The sequence below is a fragment of the Ornithodoros turicata genome, chromosome 1 (genome assembly GCF_037126465.1).
Source record: "Ornithodoros turicata isolate Travis chromosome 1, ASM3712646v1, whole genome shotgun sequence".
NCBI classification, from domain to species: domain Eukaryota; kingdom Metazoa; phylum Arthropoda; class Arachnida; order Ixodida; family Argasidae; genus Ornithodoros; species Ornithodoros turicata.
The window spans coordinates 11,235,341-11,253,539 of NC_088201.1; the positions used below are offsets into that span (position 1 = coordinate 11,235,341).

Below are 18,199 nucleotides of genomic sequence, written 5' to 3' on the forward strand. Positions count from 1 at the left end.
TGGTCGTAATCGTATGGGTTAAGGAGTGTATGCCAACTGATGCTTGAGCTGATGATGACCGCGCCGCAATAACTATTATGCATTTTGATATGCAACCGTACGTTTCTTCAACGCATATTTGCTCTTCAAGACAAAGTTTTTACGCAGACAACATTGTTGAGATCCGGTTTCGGGGACATAGACTTGTTACCTTCCAGCTAAACCAACTGTACTCCCAGCTAAAGTCAGTCTCCAGCACTGAATAGCGTGCATTAAAGAAAGTGTTCAATGGAGAGAGGAAATAGGGAACATAAAAGGTACATCAGATGTAGCCAGTGATTTATCTAGACCCCCCCCCCCCCAAAAAAAAAAAAGAAAAAAAAGTCTAGAGGAGATAGTACAGCGACGTAGCCTATACTGAGTACGGTATTTGAGATAGATACACGTCTGGAACCGATTCAACGATGTCCTACACGGGCCGACCAGTGTACCGCGGTGGGTAACGCAATCACCATTTTATGACACTTTCCTGAATTTTTGTCCTTAGATCTGGTAAACACTGCTAGCCATACCATGGTGCAATACCCCGGCACGAGGCCTTGAGCGACGTAAACAGAAAACGTCGGCAACAACGCGTCATGTCTTCACGTTGCATAACCAGTGCTGCAACAAATAATGTACGCACCCTGTCTTAGCTACCGCTTACAGGCTATTGGCAGGTCGCCCGGACATAAATTGAGCAAAGGGCACAAGAATGCACATAATATTGCCAACGCTTATCGGGTTTAACGCTGGCGAGGAAAAGACGTGGCTACGTATGCAAAAAATGAAATCTTCCTCTGTAGTTGGCAGGTGCCGCTACGGAAGTTAAAAAGGGGCACGGCAGACCGGTAGCTGGGTCAACGACCACATTTCCCATTGGGCTTCACAACGTCTGTGCCATGGCAGTACATGATCGCTTCATCAACTTCATTAGGCTTCAACTAGGGGGCATAAATTTAAAATGTTTTGGCTGATAAGCAATGGCACACTGATTATAGATTCAGACGAGTATGTAACATTTTTGCGGGCCTAGATAAATCACGTACCAAGCATAGTAGAACTATGTATAAGACTACGTAAATGTGGTACAAAAAAGTATAAATATTCGTTCTTCCCTTACATGTGCCAACAATGGAATTTACTAGATGATAATATTGTATGTTCTGAAAATTTTGAGGTATTTCTAGACTAGGTCTCATCCTGGTTTAAGTAGTTCTGCGCTTAAAGATTTTTTTCTTGGGTTTACATGCGTGATATGTTCGTGTGGTGTTGTGCGCTGGAATTACATATCTCGTAGTGCCCATTTTGGCCATATGTTTCTGTATATTTTGTATGTATGTATGCTTATTCTGTAAAATCATGTTTTCATTTTGGTCTCTCCTTAACTCTGGTAACTCCTTAACGGCCCCTTGGGTCAATAAATAAATATAAACCTTGATCTGTCTCTTCTTGCTTGTTTATTTCTTTTTGCTGCTCCCTCCCGCTTCCAGTTTTTGCGCAAATGGACACTTTACAGAGGCACCAGCAGTGAAGGTCTCCCTTCAACTCAGTGTATTAGTTCCGCAAAAGGTGGTACAATTTTTCTGCGTGACCTTTACGACGTATTCCAGTTCTTGTCTTACTGAAATTCCACAAATACTAGAGTTTCACGTTAACATTATACTGTATTCAGTTTCGTAAGGTAACGTTTGTTGGCAACGTGTTACAACACCCTAGCTATAGTCTCTTCCGCATAATATGAAGAGCGTTCAGTTTAGATCACAATACGACGCGTAACTTTCAATTTGGAGATATAGGCAGCTATAAACTTGAGCAGTGGGACACAAACACGACCCGGTATAGACAAACGTTCGCCCCGCAAGAGAGGGACACCTCTGGACGCTACCTGTGCTGTAGGACGGTACGCGTTTAGTACACGATGCAACAATCGCCTACAAGTGCAGAGTAGTGGAAACACTGTACTGTGTACGAGGACCTAATCTTACTTAGGTGAAAAAAGAAACGCTGTTCCGTAAGCATCGAGTAACAAAGGAGGGAACAATATCTCGTTCCTGTAAACGGTGTCGTCCCGCCCGCAAATTAACCCTCTTAGTTGGAGGAAACACGCAAACGTCCCAGTCCTCGACCCATATATCGTATGCGACCACTCTCTAAAAGGCAATGCACTCAGTAATGAACCTTGTGCAAGGGGAACTTCCATCCAGTTATACGCGTAATGACGACAATAACAGTGGCGCCTGCACAAGACTTCCCTAGTCTGCGAAAACTTCAACGTTACTTGAAGGTCACATTCCAAAAGAAATTCGACATCCATCCCCACCCGCTCTATAGTTCATAAAAAGGCTACGACCAGTTCAGCTGAACCACGTCACTCTATAGCACATGTCCGATAAGGATGCTGCAGTTAGTTTGCTGCCACTTGCGGTTACCCTTTCGGACCTTCGCAGTTATCTCGAGTACATAAGAACAATTGTACCGTCTTCCTGTCTCCCTAATAAACAAGTACCCTCCTTGACCTCAGCACAAAACTTGATCGTTGACCGTGACATCGACCTCGTTACACTGTCGCTTTCGGCAAGAATTGTTATATCGCCGGCCTGCTTGCAGAGGACTGATATGGACGATGATGAGAGTCATCCCCTCCGTTTAGAGCCAGCCACACTCGGTCTTGGCTCACTATTACACAACTGATTTCTCACGGTCTATCAAAATGTCTTCCAGCAAACTTGACTTCTTTCCCTCTCGTCCGCCCTTCTCAGCGAGAGCCCCAACTCCGAGCGGAGTATCCGCGAGAAAAAGACAGCACCAGCACATCGCTCATGGATGCCTGCTGAATGCGTCATATCATAATACGCTACGACAGTTTGTCTCAGCGCAAGGGAGAGGGTAAAGTTTGGTGAAACCACGTGACGAAGTGTCTGTCCAATCACAAGGCAGCAATATGAGGGTATTCGTAGACCGTCATGGGTTTTTTGCAGAAGAAACTACGTGTGTATGAACCTTGAAATGTTCCCCTTTCTCCCTTATTTGGGAGAGGGACCAATGAGGTCGCTCCACGGCCAATAGGGGAGAGAGGGAAATCGTGGGGCTGCGCAAACAGCTGATCCGCTTGCATAGCGTTCTGTCAAACCCCGAGACTGGCCACGAAAACAGCCCTCAGAGAAAGTCTGAGGGAAAGTCTCAAACAAGGCTGAACGTTTACCAGACAGACGGACAAATTTAGGGAAAATACCAAGGTCAAGGCGGAAAGACCTTGGTGATTTCTGTAATTCGTCCATCTCTCTGATAATCGTTCAACTGAGTCTCCGATGTTGTCTGTGTGTGTGTGTTTTCGTAATCCCTAATCTCGGGTTTCACTGCTATGAATTCTACTCAACAGCTCGCTTGCATTTTAGCAATTCTTTCGCTGAATAAATCATGTCTCGAATATGGCTGAGTTCAGTTGAGGAGAAGATAGGAAATGATCATGTATCGTCTACGGTTGAAAATGAGTTTCCGCGCTTCACTTACTTGGTGCAGTGCTACAAGGCTATAGACTAAGTCAGCTTGCTATTGTTAAAAACAAAGAGGGGGAAACGAGAAATGTAAATGAAAGAAGAGGAGCACGGTCAAGCTATTAGCGTATGCATAAACAGGTGGAGCCATTGGTCACCGTTCTGTTCACTGCGCATATGACGGTGCAGCTTGCAGAACGTGTCACGTATCACTGAGAAAGTTCAACAGCGCTGCTGTCACGCCACCGTGTTGTGCAGGGCCTAAGAAAGTCAATATAGGGAAAATGTCAGCTTGTCCCAAAGACGCTAGGCGATGCCAGAGTGCGTCAGGGGAGGTTTTGTATCGCTGGCAGTCGCTAATGACGTGTCGGCTTCAACGTTGCAAGTGACACAGTTCGTTTACTGTTATAGGCAAGAATCATTATTCGCAGTGCGAGAATCACTTTTAATTATTGCCAGCTTTCCACTGATCTATCGGCTGCTTTGCCCTCGAACTCCCGTACCTCAGAGCCGTAAGCGATTGCAAAGGAAGTCACTTCACACAGTTGTTTCGGGAACCTCTTCGAGCATATCTGTCCCACATGCCGGGTGAATCGGGATCAAATGCTCGGCAACGTCGATACACCATGTGTACATCAAATCTACTGTCTTCTTTAGCGATTCCTGTCCGCGCCATAATTCGAACCAGGAAAGAAAACGAAGTAAGGAAAGAGAGATCAACACTCGTGTTTGGGAGCAAACAATAACGACAATGGACCTTGCCAACACCAAACAACACCAAAACAACACCCGTCCATTACCGCTCACGCACTGACCTGGCCGAGGCCGCTTTGGAAGGTCAGGCACCGTGCACATCTGCCTTTTGTAGCAACCGATCCAAGAGAATCGTAGAGACTGTTATTTTGAACGTACGTATACTACACCGTTTTCCAGCCAGTTTCACACCCAGTATACAAGCCAGTGAGGAAACACAGGGCCCGTGTGCTTTCCTACCACCTCGCTTGTGCGGTAAACTGTTTTCAACGTTCTCTCCCGGCATCTTTTAAAATAAAACATTAAAAACCCACGCTTAAAATTCCACCCCTCATAACCCATTTGCTTAAATGAACCGCTTAAAAGTACATGCCCTCAAAATAAACGCTGTTAAAATAAACCATGGTTAAGCTTAGCAAGGTGATGTTACGTATTATAGTTTATGAGCGACACGATGTTCTTTTCGGCGGAACACGCTATTATGATGTTTCTTACTCATGTTTGTACTAACTATTTCTGTACTCGTGTCTGTCCCCCACACTGGCCACAGGTCACATACAGAGAGAAAACCTATACTTTCCGGTATAGCGAAATCCTCGTTCACAGTTCTAGCCCTGGCTAGCCCCAAGCGCGATGAGCGCACTATTTTCCGCGGCGCCGCGGCGGAGCCGTCGGTTTTCCACCAATTAGTGACGGTGGATTTTAAAAGATTTATTTCGCAGCGTTTATTCTTCAAACGGTTTATTTTTCGGAGTTTATTTCGACAGCGTGCATTTTCTCATGATTTATATTGAAGAGTTTATTTTGAAAGTTTGATCTTTAAGAGATTTATTTTTGAACTTTTATTTTTACATGATTTATTCCGACGTCATCCCCAGCCGAGTTGCGGTTTGTCCCGGCCCCTCCCTCTTGGCACGTAGATCCTTCGAATGTCCGGAGCTCAAGATGCGGAATTAGAGGAACGCAAGCACAGTATCTGCTTAAAAAATTTAGAAAATATTAGAATATATTGTAGAGTTCGCAATTGCGTTAAGGAAATTGTTTCTGAATTGTTTAACGTCTGAAATGACAGCGAAGCTATAGATAGCCTGTGGAGAACTCCTTCATGAGCGGGCGTGCATTAGCGCAGCGACCTAGTATGGAATAGAGGAATTCAGAGAAAAGCTGTAGGGAAATCTTCGCTTCCTTCTTGATATGACATGTTTGTGCCGGTATATTTCACGCGCTTTCCGGAGACGGTGCGCTTCACTACGCCGAGTCTCTAAGAAGTTTTACGCTCGGTGTATATACGTCATCTACTGCCTGTACTTGCTGAGTTTTCCGTACTCGTAATGCTTTATAGCACGTAATGTTGGCATGGCCTTTGCTGAATATGGCTATCCGCTGTTGCTGTCGTTATGAGAGGCAGATGATACGAAGATGACCGTTGTGTTTTAGTACTCCAGGAACAGTCAAACTGTACAACGCACTATAAGTATACTGAATGTGTGTACGATGCCCGCCGCAGATTTCTTTTTCTTTGAGCTGAGTCTTTGGTGGCGTAGAAGTTGTCATCGACGTGTACATCTGCACATTCCTGCCGTAAAAGCCATGGAAAATGTTCTTAATAGCAGGAATTATGTCTTCCAGGTCATTCACTGTTCTACACTTTTTTAGACTGATATCTGCCCTTCTGATATTCCTGTAAGAAGCTTGTGTTCCAGTGGAGTCTTGAGTCTCCAGTGTTCTCACTGGAGTCTTGAAAAAGGAAACACAGCCTGTGGAAATACGTATACATAACGCGTGAAGCTGGTGCAGCTGCTTCTTTTTTTTTCTTTTTCCTTTCTTTTTTTATGGTCTCCGAATTTCGAATATACAGGGTGTTTTTTTTTTATATTCGATGTTTTTATTTTAAAAAAAACTAGCAGAGCAAAATAGATGCCGTTTTTGCAGTTGAGTTATATAGCCGGGCGAACATTCTCTCGAAGAAAGTATGTAACTACAAGATCAACAATTAATCACCTCTTTAATTAGGGAATTTCACGCAAAAGCGAGATAGCAGAACGGGAGATATTTCTCGCTGAAAGCAATTCCATGTTTAAAAAACCCTTAAACGCGTACATGTGTTGAAATGTCCATCACTGAATTTCGCTATGCAAATGAGCGGAAACAAGGACTACGCACTTTTCGAGCGCAGAAAGAGCGACTCTAAGAGCGACAGGTAATCCACGTGAGAGGACCACTTGCTTTGGAGCGATGGAGCTGATCGGTTTAGGCGCTAATTTGTTGGGCCTGATAGACCGCTCTCCGACCCAGATACGGTGAAGGTCGCGTCATTTCTGCGCTCGAAAAGTGTGTACCGTACTCCTTGTTTCGGCTCATTTGCATATAGTGAAATTCAGCGATGAATATTTCAACAAAAACGTGGAATGGCTTTCAACGAGGAATATCTCCCGTTCTGCTTTTGCGCGAAATCACCTAATTAAAGAATTAATTAATTAATTTTAGGTAATTTGTGTTCTTGTAGTTAGCTACATACTTTCTTCGAGAGAATGTTCGCCTGGCCATATAACTCAACTGCAAAAACGACATCTACTTTGCTCTGCTAGTTTTTTAATAAAAATTCTCTAACAAATATTAAAAAAAACACCTTCTATATGTATACTTGCTTGAACAAGATGAATAAATTCTGTCGTAATAAACTAGCACTGCAACGAGGACTGACAGGGGAGAAGACAAACACTTTGCTCGTGTTATTAAACACCCTAGCTATAACTACTAAACACTCTAGCACAGATCCATACCAACTTGCCCGGTTCACCACCGTCGTGAATACCTTCTGTTTTTCGCTAACGTTATAACATTAGCGTTATTTATGCTGCGTCTCATAGACTTGCCTACGACAGTGTTTTTTTTTTTTTTCGTATCACGTTAAGCTGCATCAAGATAGCGTACAGGTACCACATCGAAGTAGAGCAGCGTCATAGGGATGCTTATTTTTGTACGCTATACTCCCAAAACAAGAACACTGCTTGAAAGTAATAACGAAGCTGCTATTTTTCATACTGAAGGTGCCTGAGCAATGGGCGGAAGACAAGACACAACACGAACACATAAGACACAAGAAGACACAACACTTCGTGGTGCGTTTTCGTGTTGCGTTCTTCTGGCTTCCGCCCATTGCTTACAGGCACCTTCTGTATGGAGTTCATCCACTAGCTCGCTTGCGTCTACGCCATTTTGTCCTGCTATTTCCTGTCCTGGAGATGGCGCTCTTTATTGCCATTGAGCTGATGGATCAAAAACTGTACTGCCATCGCGCCAGTTTCTTTTCTCCACAGACACTTTTCCTTTCCTCTGTACTGAAGCACCGGGAGCCTACAATGGCGATTCTTTTTTTTTCTTTTTTTTTTCGGGAACCGCATTAGACACATATTAAACAATTCATATGGTCTCAAATATAAGTTACACCGATATATTTAAATCCTGCGCAACTGACACATTTGCTATCTCCACTTCTTTCCTTTTTTTTAATTGCGCGTTAGCGCCGCGAAGCAACTGTGGCTATCAGCGATGTACAGACATGGACAGGTGGAGAGAGGACAGCAGGAAGCAGTGGGGGACAGTGGGGTTAGTATGCGTCCTGGGCCGACTTCACCTCCACTATTCCACTAACTAATCCATATGGTATACATACAGCAGACGATTCAAATGGTCTCAACTGCACATTTGTGACACATTTTCTAAGTGGTCCGCCCACGAGGCAGAAACAACACGAATGAACACAGCAGGTATACCATGTACCAATTTGCCAACATTGCACAATACACATGCTGCTATAACGACATAACGGTGTAATTTGGAAAAACAGAAACAGGCTATTGTGCATACCGCATGAATCAAAGGGGAAAAAACACTGCGATTTCTTTAAAATATTTCAAAGGTATATATGCACTCTGTGCAATGCGAATGAAAAACAACTTTTCATATCCAGTCTTTCTCGTTTAAATCTTGGTAATAATATTTTCAGTATGGTAAACGGTATAATATCACTTCACCAGCGTTTCCAAGCACCGGTGAAATACTGTTACAAGAAGTGGTTCACATCGAGTTGTGAATGCAAAAAAAAAGTGCGTTTTTCATTACAGGAAACAGAAATCCGTATAGTCACATTCGTGTCTTTACTTCAATATTTTATAACTATCTCATGAAATATATTTAGGCAGCAATTATTGCATGAGATATATCCGCTGTTCTGACGAAGAAGCTCTTCCCAAAGCGAATTCGTGACTCTATATAACGTCCATTTCAAACCCTGTTACATCCCATTGAAATTACGAAGACTATTTGGCCGCATCCCCGATGGGGCAATCAGCGCCTAGTAAAGCCCACACGCTATTTTTCCCTCATCATCATCATCATCATCATCATATACTGACACCGGCCTGAGAAATTTCGTGTTTGGACGAAGAACTTTATGCACGATCAACAGCAGCAGCAACCAATACATGATGATGATGGCATGAGGTGTTTCACCTAGGGAAAGGTAACAGAAACGGTAACAGAAACGGAAACTGTATTATAACGGTAACGGTAACAGAAAGAGGAACATATATCGCACACTTAGAATACCTGAAACAGAAACGAGAACGACAATAATTTACGGTAACGATTCGGGTACTGCAGGACCTGAATTATTGCAATTCTTTACCGTATCATGCAGATAAATTGATGAAATATACCTCAATGAAGCAAACGAAAATTAACTGAAGAACTAAAACTAAAATGGACTATCAAACTGGAGCATATCAGTAAGTATACAGTAAATAGAAGAAGCATAGTTCTTGTACGCTTATGGTGACGTGTAAGTTGTAAGCGTGAGTAACATTCCTGAAAACCACGTTCATATTAGCTCTTCATAGAAATCACGTATATGTATATTTTGAATAAACGTCGTCTCCTGTGTGCATGTATCCCCGGAGTCCTCAAAATAGACTTCAGAACGTACAGGGATTAAGTTAAGTCACGGTCTCAAACCATCTAAAGAAAGGAAAGAAGAGAAAGAAGAACAAAACGCGGGGGGGGGGGGGGGCGGTACCGAATACCGAAACGGAAACGTAAGCAACAATGGTGGTAACCGAAACTGAAACAGAAACAAATAAGCGCCAGTAACGGAGATGGTAACGGAAACGAAAAAGATTCCGTTACCTTTCCCTGGTTTCACCACAGAAGTCGAGGTACCCCTACCTCATTACATGTGGGTTATTAATATTATGCACGAAAAAAAAAACGGGAACAAAACAAGGTAATCAAAGCTTGTTTTGTCTTCCAGAAGCGTGCTCTACCCTAACTAATGAGCAGCAGGTTATCTGTAAAGCAGCCGCGCATTTTACCTTGCGTTGCTGGTCCATGCTCTTACAGTTGACACTCTTTTGGGACACCATCCGAACAGCGCGACTAACCGGGGAGTTGTGGGCGATGCTTTCGCTGTTCTGGCGGAGAGGCTGCGTGCGAGCCACATGTGTGTAGCGCTATCTGCCAGCGCCCCGCATTACGTGCTTTTGCGGATACGTTCGGAGGACGCACTCTCGCATACATGCGCATCACAAGCTCTTCCGCTCCATATCCCTTACTAGTGTCACGCAGAGCATCACCTCTTAATACCAGACCGTGCAATTTACATGTAACGCGTGTCATGAACGTAAACAGGAAGGAACTGCCGAGATGCAGCATGTTCACCTGTTCCCAGTGCCGGCGTCTACGGGGAGGCAGGGGCGCCAAAAGGACAACTTTTTCGACAGGAAGAAGGCGCTTTAGGACGACAGAAGAGAGAAAACAAATCAAGGATACAGAAGGCAAATTTTCAAAAAAAAAAAAAAAGAAGAAAAAGAAGAGTAGATAACGAGAGGATAGAGAGGTAGCAAGCGAGCTGGTGGTGGTTTTTGAGACCTTGTCTGTGTTTGTCGTTTTTCTGTCCCCTAGTCTCGGTTTTTTAAGTTATGGAAGAGTAGATGTCCGGCCCTGCCTGTTCCTCCTGCTCTTCATACAGATGTTTTTAACACTAAGTTCCACATTCGACATTGAAAATTTGTATCTAATCTGTATTATTTTACGCAACAACTTTCGATGATCACTCTATCTTGGAAAGTCAGCGCAATATCAGTCCCAAAACGCTTCCCTTGTCTACGAATGCTCGGCCGTTCACTTCTTTCAGGAATCCCAGACCAACTCCCGTCACTCTTTTCACCTACACATCGCGAGTTGATTCCTCTCGTAAGATTCACCCTACATATTAATCACCTGCAGCCAATGTATACTATACAGAGTAATTAGCACTTCCACTACACGAGCCCTTCAAAGTATTCCCCGAGCACTATGAGTGCCTGATAATTGCCTGATAATAATAAGTGCCTAATATAAGTCCCTGACAATAATAAGTGCCGTGTAATTTTTCCCCGTGTATAAAATATTGCTCCAACGTAATAATAGAGTTCTTTGTATTGAACCTTTTATTAGCTAAAAAGAGAAGTAAGTATGTAATGATATTAAAAGATGCCCGCAATTGGACCCCACGACGGCAGTGAATCGAGCCAATATTGTTCTCCCATAGAGTTCGGTGTACGGTTACAGCAAATGGGAGGCATTGCAGGCATTCATCCATACAACTTTCTCGGCCTGTGACAGTATTCAAAACGAGACCCCTTTGACAAGTCGAGCTGAAAGCGGATGAAGACTATATGTGTACCGGGGCACGGTTATTATTTAATGCCTCTGGTAACAGCTGGCTCGGCCTTCCGCGGTCGGATTTTTCCGTTACCTTCTTTTCCGTGTCGCACGCGTTCCGTGGTATCATTCAACAGCACTGTTTTAGCTCAGTTGCACAAACCAAACATTATTATGCAGCGGGAGCAAGGATTGCAGGTTTGTGTGCCAATTCACGGGAAGGCGAACTGGGGTCACATATTTTGTACGAATCACGTTTTGTCCTTGCTTAAAAAGGGTGTAAGTGAGCGAGGTTTTAATGGAAACTACGCAGTGATATATGCAACATGGATGTATTAATTTAAACAAAAATTTAAAGCGCATTTCAATGCGTTTCGAAACTGCTAGATTTGTAAATCTTTCTCTGTTGTTCCACACAGTGCGCTCAGTAAACTTTTGAATCTAATGAAAATCGCATGTGTTTGTATTTTTGAATCGTATACAGTCAACCCTCGATTTATAAACCTTCGATTTATGAATTCCCTCGTTTTATGAACACTAGCACGAGGAACCAAACTTTTTACATGCATTTTTCTATCGTTTTATGAACCTCGATATTCGAATAATGAATGGAATTTCTGGGAACCAACTAAGAGTTGCCCAGCGTTTTTGCCCTCAATTTATGAACGGATCATTCCGAGGCCAACAAAAACCTTCAAATGGATTATTCGTGGTCTTATGAATGACGCCTGAACAGACAAAACGTTTTCGAGGTATTGCACCCTCGGTTCTTAACCCCTCGAAATCCGAACAACAAACGGGTTTTTGCAGAAGTGTTCCTGACCTCAATTGACACAGCGGAAGGCATGGTCCAAAGCAAAATTAAACTATTTAGTATTGCGTGAATGCGCTAACATCTGTGTTTTGTGAGACTGATACAGCAGAAGGTATGGTCCAAAGCAAAATTACACAATATATTGCATTATAAACACAATATCAACTCGGAAATACTGTTCCATTTGCTCGATAGTACTCACTTAACGGAATTTTCGATTTATGAATCCCTCGATTTATGAACGATTTTTCGCTGAACCGAGGGTGTTCATAAATCAAGGGTTGACTGTAGTGAAAAATTACGCTGGAGGTCATGCGTTGCTGGGGGTATACATTTCAAGCATACATTAAAGTTATCACTTGGTGTGTCAAAAAATCAACATAATAAAGTATAGCCATTGACAAACGGGGCAACTTATGTTACTTGGCCCATTATTTGGGGTTCTTCACGCAACCGTAACTTCAACACCTCTGATATATGGCTAGGGCATGGCTTGGACATGGCTTGGATATGGCTTGGATATGGCACATTCACGGCTGTTTATGTTGACATTACTATGGTGGGCTAGAAATACGGGTGTGCCAATCGGCAAGTTTTCAGGTACCCAAAAAATGAAGGATGCTCCAGGGACGCTGAAGTCCGCGATAGGGCCGTGCTCTGGCGGATTTTCCTAAGTCACATGATGTTCCACTACAGTTTGCCCAAGAGCGCTGGTGTGCGAATGTCAGTGCTTGGGATGCGATACGGACAAACAAGGACACGAGTCACTCGTTATCAGTTGTTTTGTCGCAGGTATCACCGCGGCTGGCCTTCACTGCTTTTTTATTTGTTTGCTTTTGAACTGAGGGAGCCCGACGAAACAAGAAACTCTATACAGCAATCTATTCTATCAAGCATTAACACAGTACCATATGACGACAGTGGCATGTCTTGCGACTTACGACACGACGGACAGGTTTCATACGAAACGCCGCAAAACTGCGACAAAGATTCTCAGCAGGTGAAGATAGGCGAATCGACGATACTTTCGAGTCGTTCGTATAGTATCACAAGCTGACGAACAAAATCTGTTGTGGCCCTTAGTACATTGCGAAACCACAACAAGAACCATTCTGCTGTCTACTGATCTCACTTTATGTTAGAAATATTTTCACCAGTAGAATATTATTCCACGAGAACCCCTTCATTTTACGTCTGTCGAAGCAAGAAGTAGACGAGATAGCGTTTTTTTTTTCCTTATTTATTTTCTTGTTCACCGAACTTGGGAATCAAAGCATGTACACGCCCACGCGCTTTACTGATAAGGTGACGAACGAACATCCACAGCATGGCATGTGTTATCACATCGAGACGTTCAGGTGTGTGCCGTTAGGCACACCCGTCTGCCATTGTCACGTGACGACTTCGACGTACTGTCCCCTAATTGACAGCCATAAATGCAAGCAGAAGGAACAGTTGCCGCTGAAGAAAGCTTCGACATCAAAAATGTTTTATTGCTAACACGGAGACACAGGCGGAAGGCCCGTTCCGACATACAGCGCTTTGCTCCAGAGCACTGGAAAACAGCGCTGTTTTTCCCTCCTCTCCCGGCTGCGACTCGATGGAAAACAGCGCTTGGCGAAGTTGAGCTTCGGGGTGGTGGTGGTGGTGAAAGGGCTTGCCGTTGTCGGCCTCACGTATGTGGGCAACGTCACGACTAACGCCCTGGGGAAATGTGCGTCCTGGGCCGACTTCTAGGGGAACTGTGCCGACATATGTCTGAAAGCGTCTGAGGAAAACCCAGGAAAAACCCCAGACAGCACAGCCGGCACCGGGATTCGAACCCGGGTACCTCCCAGTCTCGACGTGACATGAGCTTCGGGGAACTTTCCCATCGCTGTCTCCCAGCGATAGGCTCCCTGAACCAATGAGAACGCGGCGCCGCGTTCACGTGACGGTACGATCACGTGAGATCACCAAGTACAGCGCTGGGACAAGCGCTGCAAGTGCGAACTCCACAGTGGAAATACAGCGCTGTTTTGCAGTGCTGTGGTGCAGCGCTGTGGAGCAAAGCGCTGTATGTCGGAACGGGCCTTAAGAGGAATAAAAAGAGTGTTTGGGAGTTATACGACTCGTTGAAGGATGTACCATGTGCTAAAATTTTATATAAATATATTGTCAGATGGTACGTTTTTTTTACCAATCAATAGTGAGAGTTAAAAAAGGCCTTTGCCGCCTTAAACACTTCCAATGGCCAATACCGTGTGCTAAGCCGCGTGTGTGCGCGGATTTGCTTCGTAGCATCAGTAGAAACTTTTGTACGATAATTATACTTCGCTGCTTTTTTCGAACGTTTCGTACGTTTTCGAAACAATTTCGAAGCTTACTGCGCACTTCGGTTGTTTTACTTCTGGGTGTTTTCTACGTAGCGGAAGAAATGACATATTTTGTCTTTAGTATAACGCTGTACACTTAAAAAGAGCACGTCTCTCGTGCTCCGTGCTCCTCCGCGGCAAGGGAATGTCTTATTGACAAAAATCCGAATAAAAATCGCCGAAATTGCACGAGTGCAACGTCACGTTCATGCACTGTAGCAATATAACATCTGATTGTTAACCGCAATTCTAGCATAAAAGCAACGATCTCGAGAGTAATCGGGTCCGTACGATTTGAAATTCGGACCACCACAACGCGTATTACAGAGACTGTAACTGTCGGACTGCAGGGTAACACCTTTGGAGCTGCACGACGAATAATTTTCGGAACATGTACAGAGGCGCCCCTCCCATTTTGCCTCACAGCTGTACAGGCACGTGCAACCGTAACCCACGCATTTAATTGCTCACACATCGTACGGATACTACAAGTATTCTGGTGCTGTATTGCCCCCAAAATGCACCTGCTGAAGTTCATCCTCAGTCACCGTCATTCCGTGTCCACCGCAGTTTTGTACCTCGATTTGAAACGTAAAATTTATTTCGAAGAAAAGTATACTGTATTTTAAACGTAGCACGTGTTCTTGAGCTCGACAACGTAATCTACGTCCATCGAGTAGGACCAAGCGGCTGTGCTATTTTTTAAGTGTCTTCTATATGTTTTTATGCACGAACTAAAAGAGTACCTTCTACGTTGTTAGAGGAAAGTTTTGTCACTCTTAAAAAAAAAGGGTGCACTTTAACTCCTTTTTCTTGCCACATACATCATTCCCTTTTGGAGAGTACAATTACCCTTAAAAAGGAGTCACCTCACTCCCTTACTCCCTGCCGGAGAGTAATATTACTCTCCAGCAGGGAGTCCGTGCGTAACCCCACTCCCTAAAGGGAGTGAGGAGACTCCTTTTTGAGAGTAACTGTACTCTCCAAGAGGGAGTGATATATGTGGCAAGAAAAAGGAGTTAAAGTACACCCTTTTTTTTAGTTCACCTTCAGCTTCATCCGGTTCAACGTTATGCGGATTAGTAAACGAAAATATACACTCTAAAAAAAGAAGAAAAAAAACATTCACGTGCTCACGATACTAGCTTCGGCCAATCAAGAGTGACAGAAAAAGGCAAGTAATTTCTATTTTCGATAAGTGTTAGCGCCGCGATGCAACTGTGGCTATGAGCGGCGTACGTGGAGATATGTGCCAGCAGGAAGAAGGAGTGGGGGACAGGGGAGTTAGTATGCGTCCCTGGATCGAGCCCAGGGGGAACAGTGCCGACATCCGCACGGAATGTCTGCCGGAAAACCCAGGGAAAACCTCAGACGGCAGCCTGTTAGTAGGATTCGAACCCACCACCTCCCAGTCTACAGCTAGGGTTGCCACCTTTCGGAGTGAAAAATACCGGCTGAGGGAGAGGAGGTGGAATAGAGGGAAAGGAGGAAAGACTCGTGGGAAAGGGAAAGTGGGTGAGGAACGTTCTAGCTGGCTCGACACAACCACCAACAGCTTTGCACAACCACTGCTCTTGTACCCTCCGAACACAAGACGTAATGAATAACAATGATAATAATAATAATAACAATGAATAATAATAATAATAATGACTAACTAAGAAAACGACTGCTGACTGCGGAGTTTGGTCCGTGCTCCAGATTTATTCAAGCTGCAGTGGAATGTTGAAGGAAAAACACCGTAAAAGCCCTCATGAAAGGTCTTGAGCCACAAATACCGGCAAAAGGCTGCCGGTACCACCTTCCTACCGGCAACCGGCAGAGGAAGCAAATAACCGGCCTGGTGGCAACCCTATCTACAGCACGTCTTTGGAGTAACCACCAACGAGCGGGTGCTTGTATATCCACTCGGCCATACTACTGCCATACTGCTGGTATGTAAGTATTATGTATACGTCCCTATCTTGGACACCCGCGGTGCAGCCGAAGTGTGTCCTACTTAGGGAGGTGTCCGAGTTATAGAATACGAGGGAAAAAAAAAATGGAAAAGGTCACAGCTGTATTTGCCAGAGATGCCCCCTTTCGATTCATGGCCAATTGGTGGTACCTCTCTACCCACTCTTCACTGATATTTATTGCTGATTTTGGTAGATTCAATTCCGTGCAGATTCCACTCAATGGCATTACCTTTGTTGTTGTTCGAGCTTTTCGAGCAGCGTGCTGCTTGCTTGAGAATTTAAACGCAATTAAGCTCAACGACTTGCTTCTGATGGGTGAGTCCACCTTTCATTGCCCTGGCGCAGCGCGCGTTCAAAGGCTCTAGCCAAACCGAAGACTAGTGCTCACACAAAGAATGTAGTTGTTACAACGTAGACTGACAGCTCATAGGCAGGGGGTGAAAGTCATAGGCACTGGCTCATTTGGGGATGGCGCCGAAATAAATCACGCAAAAATATAACGTTCAAAAATAAAGCTCCTAAAGACCAAACTTGCAAAATAAACTCTTCAATATAAATAAGGAGTGACTTTTTCGGGTTAAATGCCTTTCTCAGATTCGGGGGGTAAAAATCAGGCGCTCCCTGTATCTATGTAATAATAAATAAATTCTGACGAAAATAGCTGACCTGTATTAAAAAAGGCGCTGCTTTTCTAGAACTCGTACCGCCTTTTCGACGCGTGAAACTTCAAATTTTCTAAAATTTCTAATTTACACCTTCTACACACCTCTTCCGGAAAAGAGCATAGCTCTTTTACGGTATATTTCCGGACACAAACACTTCAGACAAAGTAGCATTGCTCTGTTGTTGATAGTATGAGAAAGACTTGAAGGCTCCGTGATAAGAAACTGACTTAGTACGAGCTGGCACCTCTTCGCTAAGCTGCGCCGCTACGGAGTTTGATAAGACATGGTGTTGTCATATGCAATATAGCGCTCGTGGAATGTACTGCTTGCGACACACTTTTCTGATATCTCCAGCCCCCGTAAAAGCGGGTTATAGAACCAAGTTGCTGTGCTACCGTCGCCTTCGCATCACTTCCGTTCCCCTGGTGGCGGCGGGGCTGCGCAGCGCCACCAGACGGAAGAGATGGCGATCCGATAACCGCGCGTCGTCTGCTAGCTCCAAATGCGTCGACGGGCAGCGCTTTCCTCAAATTGCGGAGTGGAATGGGAATTGCAACCTGTTTTCTTTTGTTCCTGCTTACTGACTATCCAAAGGCGTCTCAGAAACGAAAGCTTGAGCAGCGGAGTTGCTGTCAAGAAACCCCTGTTCTCGGACCAGCACAGTTCCCTCCGCGTAAGGTTCGCCGAAGAGCACTTACACTGGGGACAGGAGCAATGGGCCAACGTAATCTTTTCCGACGAGGCTACTTTCTGTACCAGATGGAATCAGACCCGTCGTGTCTGGCGACCATTGCGATCCAGGTAATTTTACCGACCGATTTGGGACTGCGTACCTAAGGCATTTGTATATCTTATCCTGCGACCATTAGTTACTTTAGCATAAATGACAAGTGAGCAAGGCTAATTCCCTCATTCAGAGGAGCGGCGACCCCATGAGGGTATTTTAGCGGGAAGTCGAAGAAAACAGGAACGTTCTCATCGCTGACTGGACGTTCGCTTGAGTGTGGTATGTGTTACTGTATACTCATTCCTTTCGTTTTCATTGATCATACCCCTGTACATTCGCCGCGTCCTATGCAGCGGCAGGCAGTCCGTGTCCGTTTGGGGATGCATGTCTGCTCAAGGCCTGGGACCGCTCGTGAGACTGGAGGGCAGGTTCCGCGCGCACCTGTACGCGGACATTATCCGCGACCGCCTTCTTCCCTACGCCTTGGACGGCCCTTTTCCAGACGGGTGCTTCGTGTTCCAGCACGACAGGAGCCCTGTCCATATGGCCGCTGTGGCCCAGCGACAACGGGAGAAGTGTGGAGTTCACCAGCTCAACTGGCCCCCTCACAGTCCCGATCTCAATATAATTGAGTACATCTGGGGCGTCATGAAGTACCGTATGTCTGCAAGACGGAAAATCATGCGAAGCTCGCAGGAGTTGTGGGAAGCT

At 44.7% G+C, this 18,199-nt stretch overlaps 1 protein-coding gene across 2 annotated transcripts in view; it reads right to left on the reverse strand.

The window, feature by feature from the left end:
- The window catches only part of LOC135377467 (peptide transporter family 1-like), a 56,999-nt gene that overhangs the window by 32,709 nt on the left and 6,091 nt on the right, over positions 1 to 18,199 (reverse strand). The window contains exon 1 of one of the 2 annotated variants that reach the window (XM_064609880.1): positions 9,641 to 9,744. The exons of the other annotated variant lie outside the window; for it this stretch is intronic. Within the exon in view, the coding sequence (XP_064465950.1) occupies positions 9,641 to 9,691 (51 nt within the window). The 5' untranslated portion in view covers positions 9,692 to 9,744. Of the gene's footprint in view, positions 1 to 9,640; positions 9,745 to 18,199 lie in introns of those variants that run through there. 2 annotated transcript variants of the gene reach the window in all.